Source organism: Penicillium rubens (assembly GCF_028828025.1).
Source record: "Penicillium rubens strain IBT 27055 chromosome Unknown utg000002l_segment0_segment0, whole genome shotgun sequence".
NCBI lineage: Eukaryota > Fungi > Ascomycota > Eurotiomycetes > Eurotiales > Aspergillaceae > Penicillium > Penicillium rubens.
In genome coordinates, this window is record NW_026890600.1 from 8,073,478 (window position 1) to 8,098,663 (window position 25,186).

The 25,186-nt window shown below is 46.8% G+C and overlaps 13 protein-coding genes across 13 annotated transcripts; 9 read left to right on the forward strand and 4 right to left on the reverse strand.

The window, feature by feature from the left end:
• Positions 1-300: 300 nt before the first annotated feature.
• N7525_005488 (uncharacterized protein) lies at positions 301-1,365 on the forward strand (the record flags this gene model as incomplete). Its single annotated transcript, XM_002564723.2, has 3 exons — positions 301-420; positions 471-541; positions 606-1,365. 3 exons carry the CDS (start codon positions 301-303, stop codon positions 1,363-1,365), a joined length of 951 nt encoding a protein of 316 aa, XP_002564769.2.
• A 1,129-nt stretch (positions 1,366-2,494) lies between these two features.
• Positions 2,495-4,118, forward strand: N7525_005489 (uncharacterized protein; the record flags this gene model as incomplete). Its single annotated transcript, XM_002564722.1, has 2 exons — positions 2,495-3,377; positions 3,448-4,118. The coding sequence occupies 2 exons, from the start codon at positions 2,495-2,497 to the stop codon at positions 4,116-4,118; spliced, it is 1,554 nt and encodes a 517-aa protein (XP_002564768.1).
• Positions 4,119-4,354: 236 nt separating this feature from the next.
• N7525_005490 (uncharacterized protein) lies at positions 4,355-4,728 on the reverse strand (the record flags this gene model as incomplete). The annotated part of the gene is made up of 2 exons (XM_002564721.2): positions 4,355-4,604; positions 4,658-4,728. The coding sequence occupies 2 exons, from the start codon at positions 4,726-4,728 to the stop codon at positions 4,355-4,357; spliced, it is 321 nt and encodes a 106-aa protein (XP_002564767.2).
• A 281-nt stretch (positions 4,729-5,009) lies between these two features.
• Positions 5,010-5,944, forward strand: N7525_005491 (uncharacterized protein; the record flags this gene model as incomplete). The annotated part of the gene is made up of 3 exons (XM_002564720.1): positions 5,010-5,395; positions 5,458-5,689; positions 5,759-5,944. The coding sequence occupies 3 exons, from the start codon at positions 5,010-5,012 to the stop codon at positions 5,942-5,944; spliced, it is 804 nt and encodes a 267-aa protein (XP_002564766.1).
• A 1,116-nt stretch (positions 5,945-7,060) lies between these two features.
• On the reverse strand, positions 7,061-8,689 carry N7525_005492 (cytochrome P450; the record flags this gene model as incomplete). The annotated part of the gene is made up of 2 exons (XM_002564719.1): positions 7,061-8,321; positions 8,379-8,689. 2 exons carry the CDS (start codon positions 8,687-8,689, stop codon positions 7,061-7,063), a joined length of 1,572 nt encoding a protein of 523 aa, XP_002564765.1.
• Positions 8,690-11,006: 2,317 nt separating this feature from the next.
• On the forward strand, positions 11,007-11,348 carry N7525_005493 (uncharacterized protein; the record flags this gene model as incomplete). Its single annotated transcript, XM_002564718.2, has 1 exon — positions 11,007-11,348. One exon carries the CDS (start codon positions 11,007-11,009, stop codon positions 11,346-11,348), a length of 342 nt encoding a protein of 113 aa, XP_002564764.2.
• An 816-nt stretch (positions 11,349-12,164) lies between these two features.
• Positions 12,165-13,242, reverse strand: N7525_005494 (VOC family protein; the record flags this gene model as incomplete). Its single annotated transcript, XM_002564717.1, has 3 exons — positions 12,165-12,275; positions 12,334-12,390; positions 12,448-13,242. The coding sequence occupies 3 exons, from the start codon at positions 13,240-13,242 to the stop codon at positions 12,165-12,167; spliced, it is 963 nt and encodes a 320-aa protein (XP_002564763.1).
• A 311-nt stretch (positions 13,243-13,553) lies between these two features.
• On the forward strand, positions 13,554-14,495 carry N7525_005495 (fumarylacetoacetate hydrolase family protein; the record flags this gene model as incomplete). Its single annotated transcript, XM_002564716.1, has 2 exons — positions 13,554-13,827; positions 13,882-14,495. The coding sequence occupies 2 exons, from the start codon at positions 13,554-13,556 to the stop codon at positions 14,493-14,495; spliced, it is 888 nt and encodes a 295-aa protein (XP_002564762.1).
• Positions 14,496-16,433: 1,938 nt separating this feature from the next.
• Positions 16,434-16,652, forward strand: N7525_005496 (uncharacterized protein; the record flags this gene model as incomplete). The annotated part of the gene is made up of 1 exon (XM_061213421.1): positions 16,434-16,652. The coding sequence occupies one exon, from the start codon at positions 16,434-16,436 to the stop codon at positions 16,650-16,652; it is 219 nt and encodes a 72-aa protein (XP_061070442.1).
• Positions 16,653-17,474: 822 nt separating this feature from the next.
• N7525_005497 (uncharacterized protein) lies at positions 17,475-18,279 on the forward strand (the record flags this gene model as incomplete). Its single annotated transcript, XM_061213422.1, has 6 exons — positions 17,475-17,492; positions 17,597-17,654; positions 17,688-17,788; positions 17,922-17,996; positions 18,086-18,148; positions 18,190-18,279. 6 exons carry the CDS (start codon positions 17,475-17,477, stop codon positions 18,277-18,279), a joined length of 405 nt encoding a protein of 134 aa, XP_061070443.1.
• An 861-nt stretch (positions 18,280-19,140) lies between these two features.
• N7525_005498 (uncharacterized protein) lies at positions 19,141-19,757 on the forward strand (the record flags this gene model as incomplete). The annotated part of the gene is made up of 3 exons (XM_061213423.1): positions 19,141-19,189; positions 19,358-19,413; positions 19,593-19,757. The coding sequence occupies 3 exons, from the start codon at positions 19,141-19,143 to the stop codon at positions 19,755-19,757; spliced, it is 270 nt and encodes an 89-aa protein (XP_061070444.1).
• A 1,117-nt stretch (positions 19,758-20,874) lies between these two features.
• Positions 20,875-22,447, reverse strand: N7525_005499 (uncharacterized protein; the record flags this gene model as incomplete). The annotated part of the gene is made up of 2 exons (XM_002564715.1): positions 20,875-22,290; positions 22,340-22,447. 2 exons carry the CDS (start codon positions 22,445-22,447, stop codon positions 20,875-20,877), a joined length of 1,524 nt encoding a protein of 507 aa, XP_002564761.1.
• Positions 22,448-22,868: 421 nt separating this feature from the next.
• On the forward strand, positions 22,869-24,665 carry N7525_005500 (uncharacterized protein; the record flags this gene model as incomplete). Its single annotated transcript, XM_002564714.2, has 2 exons — positions 22,869-23,082; positions 23,140-24,665. 2 exons carry the CDS (start codon positions 22,869-22,871, stop codon positions 24,663-24,665), a joined length of 1,740 nt encoding a protein of 579 aa, XP_002564760.2.
• Between the last annotated feature and the right edge of the window lie 521 nt (positions 24,666-25,186).

Below are 25,186 nucleotides of genomic sequence, written 5' to 3' on the forward strand. Positions count from 1 at the left end.
CCTCCTTAATTCTCATTGTTGTTCACGCCTCTCAGTATGATCGCCAGGAGAAAAATCCTCCAAACGGCCGCTGTGGCGGCCCTTACTACTTATCTGCTCTGCACGGCCTTTGTCAGAAGCTTTGGCGATAAAACATGGTCCATCTCGATTCCTGAACTCTCTCGGAACACCTTAGGCGGTAGTGTCTTCGAACATATCCAAAACAACACTCTTGGGGTTAGACCTTGTCTACCATCTTCTGGACTTGGTTGCTGACTCAACGAACTTTTAGTCCACTTTGAACATATATATGCCATCAGTATGAAAGAGCGGACCGACAAGCGCGATTTCTTGACATTAGCAGCCTCGATATCAGGCATCAAGGTGGAATGGCTCGACGGAGTGCGACCCCATGACTTACATTCCAAGGCCATGCCTGATGTACGCTGCCCATTCAATAAATTCCAAACAACCTTCTCATGATCTCTTAGGGTCTGGACCCCTCACGCGTGAAGCCCACTGTGGTGGCATGTTGGCGTGCACACATGAATGCATTGGTCAAGTAGAGTCTCACCCCATTCTCGGTATCCAAAGGTAATGCTGACGTTTTAACATCGAAACAACAGTGTTATAAGCAATGACTATTCGACAGCTTTGATCTTGGAAGATGACGCAGACTGGGACGTGAGCCTCAAATCCCAGCTGGGGGAATTTGCGCGCGGGCTGCACGCTTTGAAAGGAACCGATCACGTATCCAAAGAAGCTCCTTACGGAACAGATTGGGATCTCCTCTGGATCGGCGGGTGTGCCTCGGGCCCGAACGCAAACGAAACAAGCTTCTACGCTATCCCCATGGACCCCACAGTTCCAAGGGTCCACCACCGAGCCACCTGGGGTGGACCCACCGAAAAGTGGAAGCAACAATATCCAGAATTGGCCGAGGACTCGACGCGATTTATCTATCGGGCGGAAATGGGCTGCTGCATGTTTGGCTATGCGGTCACGACCAGGGGCGCTCGGAACATTCTTGCCGCTCTTTCCATCGACCATCTGGATAAGCCGGTAGACGATGCCCTGAGTGAATTGTGCGCGGGTGCTAATGGGCGTCACAAGATTGAATGCTGGGATCCATTCCCCAACTTGATTGGTACATATAGAAAGGCCGGCTCCGCTTCTCGGGATTCGGATATTGAGAACAACAACGCGGCTGACTTCCATGAAGAGCAGGCCTGGAATATGGTATACAGCACCAGGCGTAACATTCACCAATTGGTCGCTGGTGAGGAAACTGTTTACTCACAATGGAAGGATGAAGATGTGCCATGGTCGAGCAGAGCGATTGAGCACAAGGAGTTTGTTTACCCTGATGGGTATCTGGTCAATTAGCTTTGCCTCAAGTGCTGGTTAGCTTTATGTTAATAGACCTCCGCATAATACCTCTTTTATTTTCATGAGCTAGCCCTTGTTAAAGCTGGATGGGAGAGGATTGGGTCAACACTTGCTATCTTAGACTTTGGCTTCAGAAGCTATTCCATAACTCCTTGCTCCTGGAAGGAGTTGCCACGATACGTATAGTTCCCATTTTTAAAATGCTACGGTGCCATATAAAGGAATTGTACAGTATCATTCCATGAAAGTTGGAATTCCTCAACCCTTGGCATTTGGGATTAAGTTTCGGCTTTTATGGTGGATTTGATAGGGCAGAAGCTTAGAGAATGGCGTCCTTTAGGGTCGGCCCGGTAGGCTTTATCGATCATCGAGATCTAGCACCTACATGTGTATGTATAGGTATGCTTCTGAAGTTATATTTGTTTACTTTAAGTGGTCAGAATAGGTGGTTTATGAACAAACCGATCTTCCTTTCCATTTTTATTCAGTTTTACGATTAACATACAAATATATAACCCATTTCCTCCATCTGCCGTATGTTGTAGCGCATCAAGCATTCAGCGCGTTGCGTTGGAGATGTCTAGACCCTTATGTGGGAGCTTTTCCCCTTGCGTCGGCTCTTGAGTACCATTTACTCCAGACTTTGGGTTTTCTTCGACTATTCTACCAGGCCGCTTACCACTTCTTTATTCTCTCCTGTTAATCTCCCTTTCTGTGCATTCTTCGGCCCTGTCACAAGGGCCTGTCCTGTCCTTTTTCGTTCACTTCTCCAAATATCCCCGGCCTGGCCATTGGAAGCTCTGGGTCCTAAAGCCAGCCCAGAAGAATGAGCCCAATAACCTTGCATGCTACCTTCTGTGTCATACGGCTTAAACATCCTACTTGAGTTCGGTGGAAATTAAGACTACGCGCAAAAGAATGGAATGCATAGAGCCTGGTACCAACGAGCCGAGATAGCCGGGTCTCAATGGTCCCCAGTTTCTTTAAATGCCAGGGATTCACCAAGTTGGCAGCGGTTGATGAGTCTGACTCGCAAAAAGACCTCGTCAACCCGTTGATCAACGTTAACCCCACTCCCGCCGATCCGTTATAATTATATTACACCGGTCCTCACCCAGTCGTACACATGCCACGCTTCCTTGGGCTTCGTGGCAATGGCCTCCATGTAGCAGCCATTCTCGGGGTGCTCATGCCTGGCATCCTCACGATAGGCTACAATGCCTCACTACTTGGGGGAGTCCTGACACTGAAAAGCTTTGAAGAACAATTCCCAGAAATCGACATTGCTGCTGCCGTTGATAAACCACATGCATCGACAATCCAAGGCCTTGTTGTGGCCTCTTACACAATAGGGGGATTCTTTGGAACCCTCTCGTGTATATGGCTAGGTGACAGATTTGGCCGGCGACGCACAATAATGGCTGGATCAGTCGTGCAGGCCGTTGGAGCTGTTTTTATGGCTAGCGCAGGCTCCCTCGCCCAACTCACTACATCTCGAGTCATCCTCGGTTTAGGTACTGGTGTTTTGCTGGCCACGATCCCTCTTTGGCAATCTGAGATATCGCCTGCCGACAAGCGTGGTGCTCATGTTGGCATGAAGGGGATATTCAGTGGTTTTGGCTGTGCCCTTGCCCTTTTTCTCGACTTTGGAATGTCGTTCACGCAAGGCAGCGTCGCCTGGAGATTTCCTTTTGCGTTTGTGGTGCTGCTTTCCATTGCTGTCTTGGTGTTCATCTGCCTGTTACCAGAATCTCCCCGTTGGCTTGTCCGACAAGGCCGACTCTGTGAGGCTAGTGAGGTTCTAGCAGCTCTCGAAGATATATGCGTTGATGATCAAGCTGTGAAAACGAGAATCAAGGATGTCCAAACGTCGCTGGACTTGTTTGAGGAAAAGTCACTTGGTCAAATATTCCACATGGGGCCCCAAAGGACTTTCCACCGAGCTAGTATTGCTGCTTTGGCCATGTTATTCTTACAGCTCACTGGCTCTACAGTCATTACCTTTTACAGTACGTATTTTGAATTATCCCTCCCCTGGCGAATCGACACATCGCAGTGGCTTATGCTGCGCGCTTTTAGCAACCGCAATCTTCGAAAACAATCTTTCGCTGGGTAATTCAACATCGACAGTTCTAGCTGCAATCTATCAGCTAGTCGGTCCCATTGGCGGGGCCGTCTGTGTTTTCAAGATCGACGGACTTGGTCGCCGTGTATTGCTTCTAGGCAGTGCAATCGGAAACGTGGTCTGTCTGGCCTTAGTAGCTGGCCTCGGGACCCAAACTGACAATCCACTCGCAATGCGGGGTGCTGTTTTCTTTATTTTCCTGTTTCATTTCAGCTACATCATTGGATTTGGCGCAATACCATATCTCTACGCCGCGGAGATTGCGCCCTTGCATCTACGCACGACTATCAACAGCTTCAGCATCAGCATATCCTGGGCAGTCAGCATTTTACTCACTGCTTTCACACCCATTGCATTCAACAGCATGGGGCAGACGTACTTTGTCATTTTCGCGGGTTGCAATGCAATGATGATACCTGTCATCTATTATCTGTTTCCCGAGACTGCCGGGCGCAGTCTCGAGGAGATGGATAAGATCTTTGCCCTTTCGCGTGGTGTCTTGGATGCTGTTAAAGTCGCTCGGTTTCTTCAGCATGGACAATCAATTGACGCGTCGCTTGAGAAGGAACTTGATCCTAAATTCAAGTGCCCGGAACTTCAGCTACGTGAGATATATTCGTCTTGATCCTTTTCCAAGACTTATGGCGTTATTCAGTTGAAATGAACGAATATTATATGTATGAACCTTTTATTGGTGGGAAGTGATACATGATGTTGTGAATTGCACTTTCTACAATACGCCAGGAGATGTGTCGATGAACGCGCATAAATACCAAAACAGAAACAAACATACAGTAACAGACAATCGCCTTGTCTGGAATCTCAAACAATGCATGATAAGTACAGGAGATAATGTGCGGACTATACTGCTCTCTTCTCGTTTTTGATCTCCTCCTCAGCTCGCAAGGTGATTGCCAAGATGATCGCCCCTAGGTTCGTTACGGACGATTTATTTGGGGTTTTCCATGGACCATATTGGTGCATAGTTAAGAATGATGAGTCCCCTTTCAAAGATAAAGGCAGCTTATTGTTCAGGTAGTCGAGATATTCCTGGTTGTACTTAGCAACTGTCACGAACACCTCATGTCGATCTTGAGATATATGAAACCGCCTATTGTGATATTAGTAGTACTCGTAGTTGCGCTTAGAAGGGATAAAACATACGTGGTGTTGGTACGCTGAGCTAGGTCGCCGTCGCTTTTGATCCAAGCGACCATTTGGGCGCTCTCCTGCATTTGAATAGCCAGGAGATTGTGAGACCTTTGCACAGGTTTGACTTATATAAGCGAAAATCAAAGGGGCCCGGGCCTACTGAGCGCTCAGGCGTGTCGCTCAGCAATCCTCCCTCGTCACATTCCATCACATTGACTCTCCACTCCATCTTACTGTTTGTTCTTTCATTCATCCTAGCTAGGCATCTGACTTAAAAGCCCGGGTTTCAGTCGTCCTTGTCCAAATTCATCACTCATCTCCCAGGCTATCCATCATCATACAAATTCAAATCCGTCTACGAAACATGTCTCCAAAGAACGAAGCTCAGGAAACAAGTCGGCACTGGGAGCAACGTAAGCTCTTGCATGACCTTGAGTCTTCCATCGAGAATCTTGATGTGCACAAACTTGACGTGACTCGACTCAAGGAATTGAACGTCAACCTCTGCCGTATGACTCTCGATCGAAACTCGGAGCTCAAGCCCCACTTCTTTGCACCAAGACACGACTACCTCCCGCAACCCAGCGATAAGATACTCGACGAGTTCTTTGCACCTGACCCATGGCCTTCATCTGATGGTACTGCTTCTGAAGACCCATACCAAGAAGCATATGCCACTCATATCTTCTGGGAATCTTATGCCTTCCATGATGTAAATTTCCTCGATGATGCGCCTTGGCGTTCGAAGGAGTAAGTCCACCCTTACTTGGGGCTATCTCTATCGGCTCATCATATCTAACACTAGTCGATAGTCCTGGTGACTATACCCCTTTCGGGAGCTTGTATCAGTACGATGCTCCCGCATTTGGTGCTTTTGAGACGGTAGATGTTGCTGGGGGCCAATATCCGCATTTCAAAGCAGTAATATACAACGACTTGGAGGCGGACAATGAAACTTGTTTTCGTGGAGAGCTCTTGATCATCCTTCGCCTAATGTTGGGTCAATTGAGAAAGATTCGCTTGCTACACCATAATATAGCACCGGTAATTCTTCATGATCCTCTTTCCCTATTCTATTATATGTTTGTGTGTTGCTGACTGGGTATTCTACAGGTTCTACTCGTCTCATTGGCCGGCAAGCGTGCACGCGTGTTGGAGGCCTATTTCGATGAGGGATCACAATCCCTTGTCGTGCGCTCTTCTGAGCTGTACGAAGTATCCGACCGGACGTCGGCATCCAAAACGTTCATAACGCTCGCTGAATATTTTCTCGGCGATCCAGCAGGGAATACGGTGTAAGCTGGAGTTCCTTCTTTTCTTTGGTTCGGCAAATGGCTTGGAGTTAGTTTGGTTGTGTTTTATCGGATATCGACGGTGGTGAGGTTAATCTTCTAAGGTTTGGCGGTGCCGCCGCATTTTACGCAGTGATGTATTTGGTCATTTTCACGAAACAAGTTGATAAATCGATACCACCTAGCAGATCTCACTTTTAGATGTTATACCCGAGTAGACCCTTCCTTATATTACCCACAGCAACGGATATAAAGTCTGGCCCCACACATACTCCAGTCTTTTGTACTTAGTTCAATTTATCTTACTGCTAGACCCCATGCCACAACACGATGAATTGGATCTGGGATCTGATAAAGCATCTAAGTTGGATTGAAGACTTGAAGTGGAGTAGTGGAAGTTATCGGTGTGATAGCAAGCCAAGGTTGCTCAATGATTTTCGCTGTTCGAGAGTTGGTGGGCTTATCTATTCAAGAGTTGATGCGACTGGTTAATCGCGAACCGGATTAACGGGAGGCTTGATTCCTCTGGTGTAGTTCTCGAGGTTGTCGTTTCTTCAGGTTGGGTATCGTTCATATGTTGGAGTGTCCGACGTGCCAGAATCAGGTAGGCGCAGGCATATGCAAACCGCAATGGTTCAGAATCCTATTTGTCTCCATGTCAGATTTGACCACTTATGTCCATCCTGCTTACGAAAACGTGCTTTGTTCCTTTGTCACGGTGACACTGGCTGAGTTCGTAGCCCATTTGGATGATGTGGGCAGCATAATTGTTCTCATGGAACGGCTGTCTCTCATATTCAATGTGGAGGCAAAGCCGAGCCTGTGAGCCGGTGGTCCCTAAACATTTTGAAGCAATATGTTGCAGATAGGGTTGAGCAAGAAGATTGTGTCACTTCGATAGCAGGGAATAGCACAGAGATTCATATGGCGCAGACATCTCAGGTTTCTACAAAGTCCTGGGCTTGTAACGAATGGGGTATTGATCAGGAATTTCCATCGCTTGAAGACATGTTCTCCGGCAATGTGATACGAATTGCGTTAAACAACTATTGACATGCTGCCATTGTGGATCTAACCCATTCACTCCTATCAGATCCATATATACATTCGGGAGTGCGGGAGATCAACTGTATTCTCTCAATCTGAGACCTGCCTGGCACTCCTTGGGCTTTTTCGAGAATCCTTCGTGTGATTCCATGATTGGCTGGTATAATGCGAACTCGTATCGATGAAACAAAGTTCCAATAATCAGCTGCAGCTCCATTATGGCAACGTTCTGTCCGACACATGCCCGGGGGCCATGTGAGAATGGGTTGAAAGCAGTTTTCTGTCGCGCAGTCAGGTTCAACCAGCGGTCAGGCTTGAATTCTTCGACGTCGTCTCCCCAAATATTCTTCATGTGATGGATAGTGTATGAGGGTACCGAAAGTACCGTCCCAGGGGGGAAATGGAAGCCATCGAGATCGACACCCGGGCTATGGTCAGCGACCAAACGTGGCAGTCCAATAGCTGAAGTAGAATGCAGTCGCATCGCCTCATCAATACATCTTCGCAGGAATGGGAGACCTTTGATTTGACAATAAGATGCAATCTTTGCCTCAGGTCCAATTGCTTGGTCTAGCTCCTCTTGCAGACGAGGAATTATCGTGCCCGGCGCACTGCGCTCACCGTGCAGGATCCAGTAAAAGATCCCGCAGGCCGTATTGGATATTGTGTCCGAGCCAGCGATAAGTTGCGTCAGAGCCTCTGCTATGAGCTCATCCCGCTCCATTGGCCTTCCATTAGCAACCTTTGCTTGTAACAAGCGCGAAAGAATATCGTTGCGCGAGTCGACCATTCCCTTCTCCGCAGCATCCAGCCGTGACGCGACAGCGGCGACAGCAATCCCCGTCAGGTTCTCCACGGCCGCTATGCCTTTGGTGAAAAACGGATCAGGAAGGTACCGAGCCCATGGACGCAGTGCTGGGAGGAGACCCAGCGTCGAAGAGACCTCGCCTCGTCTATTCAACACATCAACCGCCGGAGTATATGAAATGGGTCCTCCAGACACGAGCTGGGTCTCAGTCTCGTCTTTGCCCTTGTTTACCATTCCAAACGGTGAACCAAATGCCAGGTCTCCGATTATGTCAAAGGCAAGGTAGCTGAGCCAGGGCATCGCGTTATATCGAGCAAATTCCTTCCCATTGCGTTGCGGCTGAGAAGCCGCGATCCGGTCTAGCTGGTTTATCCATCGGTGTAGGTTTTCCGCCATGATGGGTTCGAACTCGGCGACCGACCTGGGAGAGAAGGCGTGGGATATAATCTTCCGTTTTCGCGTGTGTTCGGCGCGGTCGCGAACATTGAACATGCCCGGGGTTCGCGCCACGAAGGCTTCATAATAGTGACTAGACATTTTTCGTTAGCGTTAAAAGATCCCAACCCGGGTAGAAAGCATGACTTACTCCTTGAGGAAGCCGTTTCCGTGGCCGTAAACAACGTTCAGTGCCCGTTCATCGGCGATGGACACATGGTTGAAGCCAATACGGATGACCTTGCCGTATTTTCGGTGCGCCGCGTCGACTGCGGCATATTTCTGGCCACGTTTGGCGCTTAATCCGACCCATATGTTGCTGAATTTGGCAACAAAAGGGCCCGGAACTCGACTTAAGTGCCCATACGATACTAGATAAGGGTATATGTAGTAGAGAGCGACCCACACGGGGATGGCCAGGATTATAGCCCATGGCGAAAGCAGAAGGGATAGAAGAGCCATTTGATATATCATTCAAAGTCGAATAAATTAACGGACTAAAGGTCAATCTAAGGTTATCTCCCACTTTTTTGAAGTGGAAATCAGTCACATTCAACATTTCACATGTTCATCATCCGCCCGACGGAGTACAAGCAACACGTCGGAGACGAGACCGATACATACATATATGTACATACCTACATGTAGGTACATGTATGTACCTGTATGTACCAGATTTTAGGCCGCGGATACGAATTTCCCGATCGGGGTGCCGCCGCTTTATGAGGGCGCTCAGGGTCCTGCTCACTGGGTATTTTACAGTATAGGGTGACTGCTTAGTGAGCACTCAGGTTCGCTCAGTGAGCGCTCAGGGTATGCTTAGTAATGTCCAAATATTGCTTAGTGAGCGCTTAGGGTATGCTCAGTCAGCACTCAGGTCTTGCTCACTAAGTACTCAGACTACGCTTAGTGAGCGCACAGACATTCTCATCTTGCCGCCCGAGAAAAAAGGCCGAATCTATCACGTGATAAGTGGATCAGTTTTCACCCATCTATTCCGTGATGCTAGCGCCAGCAACTAAAAGCCTTTTTAAACAATCCATCCTTTTTATCGATTGCCCCTATATTAGCAAGTGTATTTTACAAGATAGCCGCTAGAAGATAATAACGCACTAAATAGATAGCTAGGATGATTTCCTCGAGGTATCTAATATCCAGTCAAGCTATAAATATAGCGATACTCCCCCGAGAATAGTCGATTATAGAAATCTATAGTTCACTATCTCTTTCTCGTTCACTTTATACTCCGTCCTAGCGTATAGCGTCCCTTTCCAATCCTAGATTATAGTATAAAACACCGGACTTACGATTTAGCAAAGGAACGGCGCCGTGCGAGACGTAAAGAAACTAGATTCTAACCGGAAGCCCACCGAGAGGACGATGCTACACGTGGTAAGTATAAACGTACCGATAAGTCTAATGCCATTCACCTATAGTATGTCGAGCTCTAGATCGAGTGAGTGGCCTCGTAACGCTTTTCACCAATTTCCTTCTTTATTAACTTTTTAGGTTTTTGATTGAAAGTGGAAGAGTATCTAATAGTTATAAGCTAGAAAAGGGAAGCCCGGTGCCCGAAATTACTCTAATCAAAGAATTTATTTAGTGGTATATACATTCTACTAATAGGCGCCTCGACCTAGATAGAAGGCCTATAGTGGTCACTACTATAGTATACGCCGAGAGACTTTTCGGTAGCTTTAAGATAGCTATAGGAAATATAATTGCTAAAGCGGATCGTTCGGAGATTTACGGGGTTAGTATAGTCTATTTTACGAATGCTCTAGGTGTTTAGGCTAACCCTATTATAGTGGATTAAAGGAACTCTAACTAAATAAAAAGTTATCGTGAAAATAGAAAAAGAAAAGTTTAATTTCACTAAGACAGACTATAATAACACCGTATCTTTAATATAGACGGTCGATAATCCCGTATTTATCTATAGAACAATAAAAGTTTTTCTTTTATTCGCCCTATAGCTTTATCTTTTCACCGGTATAAGGGTTAGAGCGTTTATCCCTAGAAATAGACATTAGCACTAAAGGGGTCTTCGCTATAAGGTATATTAACCCTATATATATATTCTATTAGGCTACTAATACCTAATAGTATATAGACCTCGTCTTATTTCGTTCTAATTCTTCTAATAAGCCATAGAATATTAGGTAGCGAGTCAATCAATAGTGGCTTAAAAATAATAGAGACCCGGAGTACACTATATAAGTCAATACGTTCGTTCCTAAAGTGTGCCGCTTTATCCTTTTCTTTCGTAAACGCTAACTCGCCCTATAGCTTTAGTATAGGCATCCGTGATTATAGTAGGCCTCAATTCGCATTAGGACTACTTCTTACTAGCATTAGTATCAACCAAGGCACACTTTACGGAATCAACACCCTTAAAGATTTAGCCTAACTACGGCTACTCGAAGGGGAGGATAAAATCCCCCTACGCTAGAGGTATAACGCGTTAGAGAAGCCTATATTCCGGAACGTGACTACGTAGGGGGTGTAGGATTTAACGTTAACGATAGAAAGATTCTGTTACTTTCTTCGCCAAAACTTTAGGAAAGCGAATTATTCCAAAGTTCCGAAAATTCATGATATCTATCGAGCGCTTAGGAAGAAAGTCGATAGTAACCTTCTAATTACCTACAATTCTTGGGATAAAAACTCACATTTGATAGGTCGATACGGCTTAGCATTAGTCTTATAACTATACGGCTATAAAGACGGAAAAACCTATGAAACGAGCTATATGCCCCACTGTTTGTCCATAGATACTATGGCTTGTGTCCTTGACGAGGAGAAAGACGATCGCCATATCGAATACTTCCAAGGCTATAAGCAATTCTATGAACGTGGTTTGCCTGGTCAACTGCCCGCTGGGATTGAAGAATCTATCTTGGAAAGTGATGAGCTTGCTGAAATAAGAAGCCGCATTGGTTTGGCAGATGTAACTGGCAACAAAGACCTGGAAAAGTACGAGGCTCTTGTTCTCTTATTGCCCCTTTCTCTGGCAATAAGCTTCGACACTGGGTTGCCATTAGACGCGCTACAGTGCCTTGTCTCTGAAGATTCCCTATCCCAATTCATCAATCAGTTCCAGACCTTCCAGACCTTCTAGACCATCGATCTCGCGTGGCATCTGAGGCCCCAAACAACCTTCCGCGAATCGAACCCGACTGTATCAACAGACCCATCGTCTATAGATTAGAATTGACTGCGAAATTCGTTAAATGCTGGCTTGATACTAGCTATGGGAAGTCGAAGCGGATTAAATAGGATGTAAGTCACGTAAACTGTCGCGTGGAGTGCTAGAAAGGGACTCAACAAGGTGCAAAAACTAAAGCGAGAAAGCTTGACGGTCGATAGATTCAGTGCCGCATAGTCCTCACGCCCAGCTGGAGGTTCAGGTTCCATGGCTAGGCTCTTCGGGTTCACTGACGCGTAAGTGCCAGGTCTAGGTATCGTATTGATCTTCCAATTTCCCCTTCCATCTTAATTTCATTAGATTCTATTAGCACTGCCTTGTCATCTTGGAAAGAGTCTTGGGGTACTTTGCCATCAAGTATTCGGTATCTATTGCTTCCTAAATTCCGAGAGTTTCTGGCAATTCGATGCCTTCGACATATATCAACCTTGGAAGGTCTCACAACACCAGGTCTTTCCCTCTGTTCACTTATACTTTCTACATTTGAAGGCTTTATAATCATTCACCAACACTGCTTCCGAGGTGTATTCAGGAAACAATTTGAAAGAAAACATCGTGGATATTTATTCGTCCCACAGCATCCTGTACAAAGTCGATCGCACGAAATAAAGACAAACTTGAAAGTGAACCTCGAGTCGAGTCAAACCTTGGAACATCATTGCAGTATCATTCAAGACATTGAGAGTATTTGCAAAGAGTTCACCACCGTCTGTCTTCAACATGAACTGTCTAGAAAACCTGTGGCAAGGGAGGACCCCATACAGACAATGCTTCAGGTCCAGCCTGGACATGAGCAATTGGTGTCTCGCAATTCACAAGATCACCATCAGCATAGTGCTCCTGTATCTGGGTTAGCTAGGGTATGGAAGACAGTCTGGCTGAACGTAGCTGAACGTACCACGACAAAGTTACTAGGATCGAACCAATAGTCGAATACTTGACTGCCGAGGACATGCTGGGAAAGATGAGTAACCTGTTCAAATACCAGTAGATTGAAACGTGGAAAGCATACCCGGCCAACTCCCCAACAAATCTTATGACCCTTTGAAGTTAAATAATTGTGGCCCAGCTGCTGAATGTCGAAGTCATGAACCTCGAATGCGGCATGGGCCACGTTGAGATCCTCCGTCGGTTTGGCCTTCTTGAAAAAGAACGCGTGGTGGTCTGCATACTCCAGACCTCTATCGATGTGGAAGAAACAGGTGATAGGATCATCTCCTTTGTAGACCACGTCCGATACTGCCAGGCTCAAAGTCCGCATATACCAATCATGAATTGCTTCATATTGACCATCTGGATATGTAACTCCATAATGGCCCCAGCGATGCACCGGCGCCGGGCCATTTTTGAATCTTTGGAATCGACCTTTGCGTGGTTTCTCATCCTCATAGTTGATCACTAACTTCTCAAGGCCCATGGGCTGCTTTGGTCTCTCTTGCCATCCCCAGATAAGATGTACTTGGTGGCCAAATGGATCGGTCAAGGTGACCTGCTGACCACCGCCCACTTGACCCTCCAATTGAACCAAAGCACTTGCGCCGGGGATCTTCTGCGCTTTCTGGAGCTCTTCGGGGGAGTCAACCACGTACGCCGCCCCGCCGAAGCTTGAAGTTTCGGCTTTGCGGGCCACGTAGACGTATGGCTCCGTGCCGTACCCTTTGAAGAATATCTCTTCGCCGGGCCTTTCAAAGGCCACCTCAAGCCCAAAATCTAAGAGGAAGCTTTTGGCTTTCTCCAGATTCGCATGATTGTAGACCACGAACGCGGTCTTGAGAAGCTGAACCCGTGGATCCGAAGGGACGGACATAGAGGCGGACGAGGACAAGAGCTTGAAAATGTAGTTAAAGTGAGTGCAAAGTGACAGCGAGAATGAAAGCCACAATCATAACCCACAACCCTGCTTCAGCTTTCATTATATGGCGTGCAAGACACAAACATGACGTTCATCCGGTTAATGTGGCATGGTGATGTGTCGGTGAGGAGGCCGGGGTCCCACGGGGTCCGGGACGGATAATGTGGTTTTGTCGGGGTACAAATTACCATATGCAAGCACCACTACCTGGATGAGTACGCAAACTTACTTGACTTTTGCTTTACTTAGTGAGACCCTTGGCCGCAATGTCAGCTATCAATGTTCCTTGGACTCGACTCGTCCGCTACAGCTCGAGCGCGGACGGTCCCATCAAGTATGGCGAGCCGATTTCCACCGCAAATGCTGATCTCGGACAACTGGCCAAGCAAGGCAAGCTGCAAGTCAGGCAGCTTTTGGGCAATGATCCATTCCAGCTGAGCAAGTCGGACGCCACCGAGACGGTATTTCATCTGTATGGTCCGCTGGAGCCCAAGGACGTTCCCATAATACGATGCATCGGTCTGAACTATAAGACACATAGTAAGTACTTGAATATCTTCTCCTCCTCAGAGCTACGGGGCTAACATGACTCAGTACTTGAGACCGGCAGACCTTTACCCACTTGCCCGACAGTTTTCACTAAGCCTGGACCAGCAGTGGCTGATCACGATGTCCCCGTTCCCATCCCCAGAATTGCACAGGAGCAGTGCGACTACGAAGGCGAACTCGTGATTGTCATTGGCCGTGAGGGCAAGAACATCTCCGAGGCCAACGCTCTGGATCATGTTCTCGGCTACACCGTCGGCAATGATGTTTCCGCTCGCGATTGGCAACGTGAGGCTGGAAAAGCCGGCCCCGTGCCCCAGTGGGGATTCAGCAAGTCCTTCGACAAATATGCTCCACTCGGCCCTTCTGTGGTTCGACAAGATCAACTCGGCGAAGCGGATAACCTGTCTCTCCGAACTTTGGTAAACGGACAGGTTCGTCAGGATAGTCACACTTCAGATTTGTGTTTCGGGGTGCGCAAACTTGTCGCTTTCTGCAGTCAAGGACAGACTTTGCAGAGAGGTTCTCTTATCATGACCGGAACACCGGGCGGAGTTGGGCTCTTCATGAAGCCATCTATCTTTTTGAAAGACGGTGATGAAGTTAGTGTGGAAATAGAGAATATTGGCACCCTGCGCAACATTATGGAGTTTGAGACATAAAGTTCGCTTTGCTGAGGCTCCGCTTATATAGTGTTAGAGTATCCAAATGAACATACACTTCTATGGAAGAGATCTCTCTATCAGATTGTGCAGCAGGCCATTCCTCCGACAAGAAAGGCTGCAACCCAAATCATCTTTTCGGCGCCTGGGGGGAGCCATTTAGAGAATTCATGCCTGCGTTGCATTCGATTGGTCAATTCACTTTCTACTCTGGCTCATATGTTTATCCTCCCGAGCACAGACGATAATAAATGTTCTAGCCATGCTTGAATCGGTCTACTGGTCTGTTCTTGAATGTCTCCCTCCATAGAGATGTTTTCCCCATCACAATCTGTTGTAAACACCCGGGTCAGGTGACCATAGCTGTTCTCTAGAATTTTAGACATGACGAACTAAACTAGCGACTTGTGATATTTTCAGCGTCCTCGTTAAGTCGCGCGGGTTTGGGTTGGGTTGGGTTTTGAGCACCCGCGGGTTTACGCGACTCACGAATAGATAGATCCAAACGCACAACGCGACTTCAACAAAATCTACGTTTAAGCACTCAAGATAAAGAAATTAATTTTCAACCCTGATTATGGACTATCAATATGGCGTCTTCTTCCTCCTCGTCATCGCGATCCATGTATCAGGCTTTTAATCCTCTACTCTCTATTGAGCCATTGTCTGACGTTTTCTTAGACTCGGACATTCAATCTTCTGTATGAGAATAAATTCCCTCCTTCGTGTCCTTATGTTGGAGCCTGGGTCATGTGACCTGGCTGGCTGCCTGTTTGTTCAGGCTAGTCATGCCTGTCTGTTTGTTTGTCTCCAGCTCTCTCTCTGTCTGTCTTCCTCTCTTCCTTCTTCCTCCCCCAGTCATCTGTCAGATAGCGAATACAGTCTTTCTCTGTCCCTGTTCTCGTTGCCGCCATCAGGTTCTGAGCCCTCGCTTTTTCCTAACTGAGACTCTATCAGTTTTTATCTCTGGTTGATAAAGCTGATGCTTTTGCTGCTTTGGTGACGTCATTTGTGCGACACCCCACGTGGAAATCTGATCTGATCTGCAGAGTTTTCACGGCCCCACTTTTTCTCGGAGATTAGCTCGCGACTGTCCGCTGGAAGCAGCTCTACCCTCGTCGTCGACCCACTTTTTGCTCGCGATTGTTCGCTGGTAGCACCCTTGACCTTTCTCGCTCGCGATTTGTCCGCTGGAAGCGAACCCTCGAAACCTCGAAACATTCGATACTCGATACCCTGCTCGCGATTGTTCGCTGGAAGCAACCCCTGTTTTTCTCGCTCGCGATTTGTCCGTTGGAAGCGAAACCTTGATACCCTGATTTTTCCTGCTCGCGAGTGTTCGCTGGAAGCAAACCTGATTTGAAGATGTCTGACACTGGATCTGGATCTGGATCCCGCGGGGAGAGCTCTCGTCGGCTCCCTGTACCCTAACCCCAACCTGTTACGCAAGGAACCCGCCTTAGTGAGAAAACTGATGTGAAATGGATGAAAGCCTGCACCTTACGCGTTGATAGATCGAACTTTGTGCGCTGGAAGCGCGAAATCACGAATGGACTACGGATGACCCGGATCGAGAACGTTGTGAATTTCAACCTGCCGAAACCAAAGGAAGACGACCCGGAGTACGATACCTGGTATTACTGGTCCGTCTACACCCTCGGCTGGATCTCGTCGACACTAGATAATGAAATCACGACTATCCTCGAAGGTTCAATTTAATAATTCCCGGAGTACGCCGATGACTTGATGAAGGAGATCACCCGGATTGTGAGCGGTGACAATAAGGTTTTGAACGTCGGTGCGGAGGTCTTGAAATTCGACAAATTGAAACGAGAGAATTACACTACGGCGAAGGACTATATTATGGCTTATTAGAGGCAATTCAATATTCTCGGACGTTACGGTGTCGTACCGCACCCTTTTGCTGCACTTTACACTATGCTTCACGCACTTCGTGAAGAGCTCCCGAGCGTGAATTTCACTTTTGATACTCTGAAACGCCAAGTCCCGACCGAAACCACGATGAATGACTTTGGTGAATACTGTAAAGAGCTGATTATTGAGTCGAATATAACTACGGAGGAGACAAGCCCTGGTCTGGCGAAGACAACCCGTTCTTCGTCACCCTCGTCTTCTTCACGCGGCGGACGTGGATAGCGCGGTCGTGGAGGCCGTATTGGACGTGGAAATGACTGGCGGAAACCGAAGGAAGATAACAAAGTTGATGATAAAGGTGAAGCAAAGGATGAACCGGAAGAGAAGCAGCTTCGTGGAGCACCCCCGAAAGGAGCTGACATTGACGAATGGGCTGAGCGCTAGCGTTGTCAGCAGCCTCAGTATATCAACGGAACTGAGTGCACACACTGCCGTCTCGATGGACACCCTACAAAGGCATGCTTCCACCTGATGGAAGAATTCGTTTTTGATGGATGGGAGCCGTTCCCGGAGATCTGGTGCTACGCTATAGCACGAATGGAGAAGAAGGATGCAAAGGATGGAAAGAAGTGATACTGGATGTGATACTGGTGGTGAATTTGATACTGGAGATAGTAGTTTTCTTTTTGTTATGGGGGGGGCGAGGAGAGTGTTTGTTGGTGGATGTCTAGCCTGAGGGGGGGTGTTGGAGCCTGGGTCATGTGACCTGGCTGGCTGCCTGTTTGTTCAGGCTAGTCATGCCTATCTGTTTGTTTGTCTCCAGCTCTCTCTCTGTCTGTCTTCCTCTCTTCCTTCTTCCTCCCCCAGTCATCTGTCAGATAGCGAATACAGTCTTTCTCTGTCCCTGTTCTCGTTGCCGCCATCACCTTAGCTGTCGCAGGACTTACCACCGGTATACTAAGACGGCCTATAGCCTTTCACTGGATCCCGCGAGAGCTACGATATAACCAGTCGAAGACCTCCGGCGACGCTAAAACGTATGGGACCTTAACGTAGAAAGAACTGGATTTTGTACTAGTCGGCCCTAGAGAGAGAATTCCTAGGATGGTGGGAGGAAACCGAGTATGACTAGAAGCTGAACGGGGGCGGTTAGTCCTAAATCAAATGGTCTACTGAGTCGCGTCACGCCGACGTTTAGAAACACTTTGACTAAGTAGCCGATATAGATTCTGGCCTCCTACGAGTCTTCTGCTAAGCCTGCCTTACTCTGCTTAACCACCTGTAGTACAAAAAGAACGGGATAAGCGCTATAAGTAGACACTAAAAGTCCAAATCTTGTCGTAAGGGAAAGAAAAGAGGATCTTATTAATCTCAGATCTCGGATTCGTTATAAAAACATTCCCTTAGGGAGTCACTTAGTGGGTATAGAGTAATAGCATTCTAACTTTAGGAGCAACTATTGAAAACTATCACTTGTCTTCGGTTGCTATTTTAAATAGTGGAGAACCCTATATTCTAGAGACTGCTTAACCTCTTATACTCTAGACCTAGGACACTAGAACTTCCGTTAGCAAAAACTCTGCGAAGACGGCTTCGGGATGCGGTTACGGTTTAATAAGAGTCGTAGTTACTAGATCTGCCTGAAGATGCTAAGGTGTCACTCGCTTTAGATTGTTAGACTAGCCTATTCTAGCAAGCATTTATAGCAATTATAGTCTACTTTATCGACAAAACTTAGAATTACCGGGAAATGCTCCTTGGCTTTGAACCGTTATACGGTACTTATATAGGGATTAATCTTAGCGATGTTCTCTATTAGTTACTGAAGGAACGCAAACTCTTAGATCGTATCTTTAGCGTTACAATAGATAATGCGACTAATAATGAGACCTTGATCCGCGCTTTGTAGGAAAAACTGATCTCCACTAGCGCGATTGGCTCGAGGGAATCTATTGTTAGGGTTCCTTGTATAGCCTATGTGATCTAGCTTTGCCTAAAATAGCTTTTAGGGCATATTAGAGTAGCGCCTAAGAATAAAGATATAAAGATTTTTTGGTCTAATACCTAAGCTATCGGTTTAAGGGACTCGGTAAATCATAGGGACGTGGCTTATGCCCTAGTAAAGGTGAGCCTCGAGTCTTTATACGACTGTTAATATAGACAGATACTTATTAAGACAGATTCGATTATTTGCGGTGTTTATTAATATAAGCCCCTAATAGCGAGATGCATTTCTATGTCTTTAATTAGGCGGTACCCGGCTATTTCCGTTGTATAATGTTCAAACACGTTGGAATTCCACGTTTCTAATGCTTCGTCGTGCGCGTCGACTACGAAATATTATCGACAAATACTGCTACGATTATGAATACTCTTAGTTTAAGGTTACTGATGTTGAATAGCGATAGATTGACTACCTGGTCCACTTGACTAAACCATTCTTTCGGTTCACTATGGCTCTAATGAAGACTAAAGATGTTACAATTTATAGCGTGTTCCTTATATATAGGAAACTTCTTTAGTATATTGAACGGTCTAATCGAAAATTGAAGAAAAAGACGACACCTTAGAAGAAGGATATATATACCGCGCTACTTGCTATAAGGCAGAAACTGAAAGAGTACTATGAGAAGATATATCGCGACCACGGTTTTCTCTACGGCACGGGAACTCTACTTGCTCCGTAATATAAACTATCTGCTTTTGATGATAGGGAGTATTCCACTTGCTATAAGGATACTTTAAAAAGGTACTATGAATACTTAAGAATATGTTTTACGTAGTATTAACAACAAAACCCCGAGCTATTACTTCGTATAGTATATCGTGCTTCCGCACTATAGAGTTCGTAACTTGATTGGCTGCTTAAACTAGTTGATGATTTTATGCTCTATAAAGGGATAGAGAATGACGAGATAGATTAGTACCTTAGAGAAGGTACGGCAACTAGTATACTAGACTTAGACGACTAACTGATTTTCTAATAGCAAATGTTCCCGTTCTACTACGGCTGTATTGGAGAGAATATAAGCGCGAATTCCTAGTGCTTTCTCGGCTTGCACGCGACTTACTTCGGTTCTAGTGACCGGCGCGGGCGTAGAACGGCTTTTTAATAGTGCGCGAGATATCTGCTATTATCGTCGAGGATCTCTTTATGAAGCGATTATTTAAGATTTGATGATATATATGTGCTTAGAGAAATTCACCCTAGAGGGATAGTAGTTGACTCGCCTAGAGAAGCCGATAGAGGGCGAGAGTCAAGAGGCACTTGAAGAGGATGAAGCGCTGAGAGCAAATGAAGAGGATGCTACGCCGATCAGCGACGATAATAAGGTTGAAGAGACTGAAGATGTCGAGAGTAATATCGAACCCGAAGCATTATACTAGGTCGAAGGTATATTGGCAGAGGCTTAGTAGCCTTCAATGCACAACCAGACGTACGACGTGGAAGGAGACGAAGAGGAGATGGAGGAGGGAGAGGTGGATGAAGACGATGAAGCTGATTTGCTTTCACCTCCAATCACGCAATTAGGTGATAGAAGCCAGAAGAGATCTTCTGGTAGGGTCACAATGCCTTTAAGTCGACTGTAAGGATACGAGATATATTAGTCTTCCTTATTATAAGCTAATCTCATATTTCTTCGCTAATGGTGTTTGTTCCAAGTACATTTAAGCTGTAGACAAAGACACCTAGTTAAATAGACAATAGGAATACCATGATATAATCGAAAATTACTGCACAATTTAATGTAAAATGATATGTCAACCTTTTTTGCTTTTTGGGGTTATACAGGGTACCCATTTGGGTCTTGGGTTGGGTTTGCCAGAAGACAACCCGCCCACGGGCCTGCTGACTAAGACCCAACCCAACCCACGGGTTGGGTTTTGGTGGGCGGGTTTGGGCGGTGGGCGGGTTTTGGCGAGGCCTACTCTAGATAGCTCGCTCTCTCCCTCTCTTTGCTTTTCCCTTCTTCGTCTCTCTCTCTCGGCAGCAGAAATCAACCTTCTTCTTCCGGTAGAAGCTCCCTTCCAGTAGCTTCATCACAATCCATATCGCCTGCATGTTGCCCATTTTTTGCTAGCACAAAGCAGAGGTCACCTCTGAGGCTCACCCCTTTCAACTCGCAAACAACACCAACAATCTCGAGAGAAATATCTTCGGAATTTACGTAAACAGTTGCCTATTCCAAGGTTTTTAGTCTCATGCCATGGCAGGGGAAGCTTTGACGGTTTTTAAACTAATAATTCAACTGCCTGTCCTTTTTCGGAAGAACAATCTTTATCCTCAACGAGGTAGTTTCGCGGATCAAGATCAACGTTGAGATCGTCTCAAAAAGAAGAATCTATTTGGTAGAAAAGAATTGTTTTGCTAATTGTTTATTTACCTGAGCAGGGTAGAGTCCGAGATTGAAGGCACAAACGAAGAAGCAAGTCCGGTATGTATCCTTCAGCGTTGAAATATCGAATGACTGAGTGGTCTGAATCCAATATATCGCAATCCATATCAGGTCTTCATCTCTTCAAAGAGTAACCAACAATGCCCTGTCGTTGAGCCTGCGGCGAAAACATCCGCAAGATCTAAAGGATCATTGGGGTAGTCCTCGGGGAGTCGCACGGTAAAGCGCCTGAGGAGCGTCCCAATGATATACTTGAGCTCTGTGATAGCAAGGTTTGCCCCAGGACACGACCGGCAGCCATGGCCAAAGGGGGTCCAATTCAACTTCATACGGTCGGTAGCCTCAAGCCAGCGTTCAGGCTTCCACTGCTCTGGTGACGGATATACTTCAGCGATACGCCCTTGATCATATGCGGCAGTCGAGGCAATGACTCCCGGGGCGATCTTTAACCCATCGACGTCAATCCACTCGCCGAGATGTCTCTCAAGGGGACCTGGGATCATGGGATAGAGGCGCATCGTCTCGTATATGACGCCTTCCAAAAAGCCAAGTGACAGCATTTTGCGCTCATTGATATCATCTTTGTTGGGGAACGTCTCAATCAACTCTTCTTGAAGTGCTTGAAGTGCCTTTGGGTGGCGAGCAAGTAGGTCGCAAGCGAAGGCAGCGGTGTGGGATGTGGTAGAGCTACCCGCTGCAAGCATCTCAACCATATAAGCTGGAATGTGATCGTTCGGAATGCGTTTCCGAGCGTCCTCGGAATTATTCATTGCCTGCAGCATGCTCAGAACATCCTTCTGGTGGCGGGAGTCGGGACGAGCGTTCCATCGCTCGAGTGCGTCGCGTGCTGTGATATCCATATCATTACAGTCTGATCGCAATTGACGCATGGTTGAAGAGCCGAAAAAGCGAACACACGTGTCCAGACCGGGAATGAAGGATTTCATTGCATTCCAAGAGCTGAAAGCATGGAACCGACGAAGGAATACGGGCATTTGGTCGGCGGACTTGGAGCAAAGTGTGTTCTTTTCTCCCCAAAGAATGTCGGTGACAATATCGAGAGCTAGGAGGCGAAAGACAACGACACCATCCACAGTTTCCTTGTTCGAAACTTTTGGTTTGAGCAAGTTGCAGAACTCAGTGATATGGAAGGCCATGCTGTCCACGAGCGTGTCAAGATTGCGATTCTGAAAGCATTGGATGAGGTTGTTTCTGGTGGGTGCGGCACTGCTATAGTCTGTAAAGCCAAGAGTAGACTTGACACCTTTCCAGGAGCCCATTCCCGCGTAGAAACGCGTCTTGATCGATGATTTTGCATAAATTATCTTCATGGCGGCCTCGTCGGTTGTATGAACCTGGTCCGGAGCGATAACCACCACTCGGCCATATTGGCGGAGTAGATCCGATGCATACCTCGACCGACGTCGCTGGAAAGTTGCATATAAAAGAGGAATCTTTGATACCCGGGCCCACCAAGGCCCCGGTACATGCTTCACGGGAGAGAGCAGGAATGCATAAGCAAGCTGAGAACAAGTCAGATGGGTCAGGAGATCAGGCAGTCCGAAAACCTACAGTGTGTAGAAGATACAACCCCAACAAGCCAGCCAGCCATTTCAGCGGCTGGCGCAGTAGCGAATACAGAGCGTCTTCGGTGAGACTTTGAAGTTGTGTGAGGATCATGTTTGTAAATGTCGCTTCAGCCAACGACTTTGTCCCAAAACATACATCTATGCACTCCAAAGACAGGCTCTTATAACTACCGAATCTCTCACTCCAGTCTCCTCGATTCAAGTCACCTTTGCTATCGCAACCAATCTTCCCCACAGCTCCTTGGCCACTTGCTCCGGGCGGTCTTTGACCGGATAAAGTGGCATCTCCAATGATCTTTCCGATTGCCGGTTCCGTCGGCTTTGAGTGCGGCGTTCCAAGTACATAATCTTTCATGGGGATGGAATCATATTGAAGAAGCATCAGAGAGCCTCTTGTGAAAGGTAAAAGAGAGTGTCGTCACCAATCATAATTTTCTTTTTGAGAGCTCTCCCGCATTATTGAGGACAACCAACTACATCTTACTGAACCACTTGAGTTATTGAAAAACACTATGGATTTCCCGGTTGTGATCATTGGCACAGGCCCCTCAGGCGCCACTGCTGCTCTTCATCTGGGTCGATTGGGCATCAAGTCCCTGGTCATCTCTCGTCATCGGGGAACTGCTAATACGCCCCGCGCCCACATTTTCAATCAACGTGCAATGGAAGTCCTTCGAGATGCCGGAATAGAAGATCAATGCTATGAGAGCGCTAGCTCAATGGAGCGTAGGTCTTTTTATCTATCTGCTAGTTTATTTGTTTCAAATGACTGACAGGACGTAGACATGGCGCACTCCTCTTTTCTGGACAAGCTCACTGGCCAAGAATATGGCCGCCTTTGGGCGTGGGGAAACAAACCCAAGCAAAAGGGCGAGTATGAGCTTGCAAGCCCCTGTCGCATGAGCGATCTTCCTCAGTCTCATTTGGAACCGATTCTCGTTGAAGAAGCCAAGAAGCTGGGGGCTGAATTCCGTTTCTACACTGATTTCATCGGGCTCGATCAGAATGATTCAGGCGTTTCAACCACTCTGCGCGACCGAAACACAGATATCACATATACTGTACGCTCGTCTTATCTGGTTGGAGCAGATGGAGCTCGAAGTTCTGTTGTGAATGCCTTGGCAATTCCAATCTCCGGAAGACAAGTCAATACTGCCTTTAATGTGCACATTCAGGCTGATCTGACCAAATACATCTCCCATCGTCCCGGTAGTCTGAATTGGATTCTCAACACGGAGGCGCCAGATTGGTCTGCTGTTGGGAACTTCCGAATGGTACGTCCTTGGACGGAGTGGGTTGTCTCCATGCATCCTGCCGCCAAGGATGGAGCACGATTTGAACCAACCGAGGAGGATGTGATCAACCGTTTGCATCAGATGATCGGCACAAATACAGTGCTGATCAAGGTCCTTTCGACATTTGAATGGACCATCAATGACCAAGTCGCCGATTACTGGCAGAAGAACCGCGTTTTATGCATTGGAGATGCAGTCCATCGTCATCCTCCGATCAATGGTCTGGGAAGTAATACTTGCCTGTCCGATGCTTTCAACCTTGCTTGGAAATTGGCTTATGTTCTGAAGGGAATCGCTAAGCCTGCCCTGTTGGAATCTCTGGGTAGGGAGAGAAAGCCTGTTGGAGACAACATCGTCCATCGAGCCAACACTGGGATGGAAGCTCATCGAACCCTGTGGTCCGTCATCGGACTGACACCAGCTGACCGCGCCAAGGCTCTGGCGCTACTTGGAGAAGATAGCAGTGCCGGGCGCTCAAAGCGTGAAGATTGGTCAAATGCTCTCGAGGCAATTGATGCAGAAGTTCAAGCACTGGGAATCCAAATGAATCAAATCTACAGTGATTCTCCCGGTGTGATTGCAGAGGCTGATGATATCGCTCCTTCTTTCACCTCACTTGATTCAATTAAGGACTTGAAGATCTCAACCTATCCTGGCTACCATCTTCCTCACGTCTGGCTCGCTAAGGATGGTCAAAGTCCTAGGCAGTCCACACTTGATCTGGCAGGGCAAGGGCGGTTTACGTTGTTCACCGGCGTAGGTGGTGATGATTGGATCTCTGCTGCCAAATCGTTGGCTGCGTCGTCTTGGGGGATTGATATTGTTGGCTACAAAATTGGCTTTGGGGGAGATTATCTCGATTGTTATCGAGAATGGGCCCACATTCGGGGAGTGGATGAAGACGGCGTTGTTTTGGTGAGGCCGGATCACTTTGTCGCTTGGCGTTATCCCCATCGCAGTGAAAGCTCCGAGGAGCAGCTCCGGTGTGTACTACAAAAGATCCTAGGATTCTAGACATACGGAGTACTCCGGCAGGCAATAGTCGCTTTCATTGCTATGGCGAAATGTTCTCAATCACTACCCGTTAATAAGTCTTTACCCATCGCCGGTTTCCCACCAAAAATAGCCTTTTTTTCACGGCCGTATTTTTTGTAAAATATGAAGTAATCATTTTTTTATATATATGAAGTAAGTTCTAACTACTTAATTAACACAATATGTCTTTCCGAATATCATTGTAAGATTAATGATTCAATGGTTAGTGACCAAAGTGCTAGAGGTGGCCGAAATGTCAATTATATATGTGCCAGGTGGGCGCCCATACTAAATCTTTAGATGTTAACCATCACTCGGATTTGAAAATTAATCGCTTTCTATCAAGAAACTTTACAATAAAATTGTGTGTAGGAGTTTTTTTTTATTTACCAATTTTAATCTAAATGAAAATATTGAAGAAAAAAGTTTCCATATAAAGTTGAAAAGATAAGTTGGTTCAAAGTAAGGCACTTTTGGTGCGGAAAAGGCAGATGAGTGAA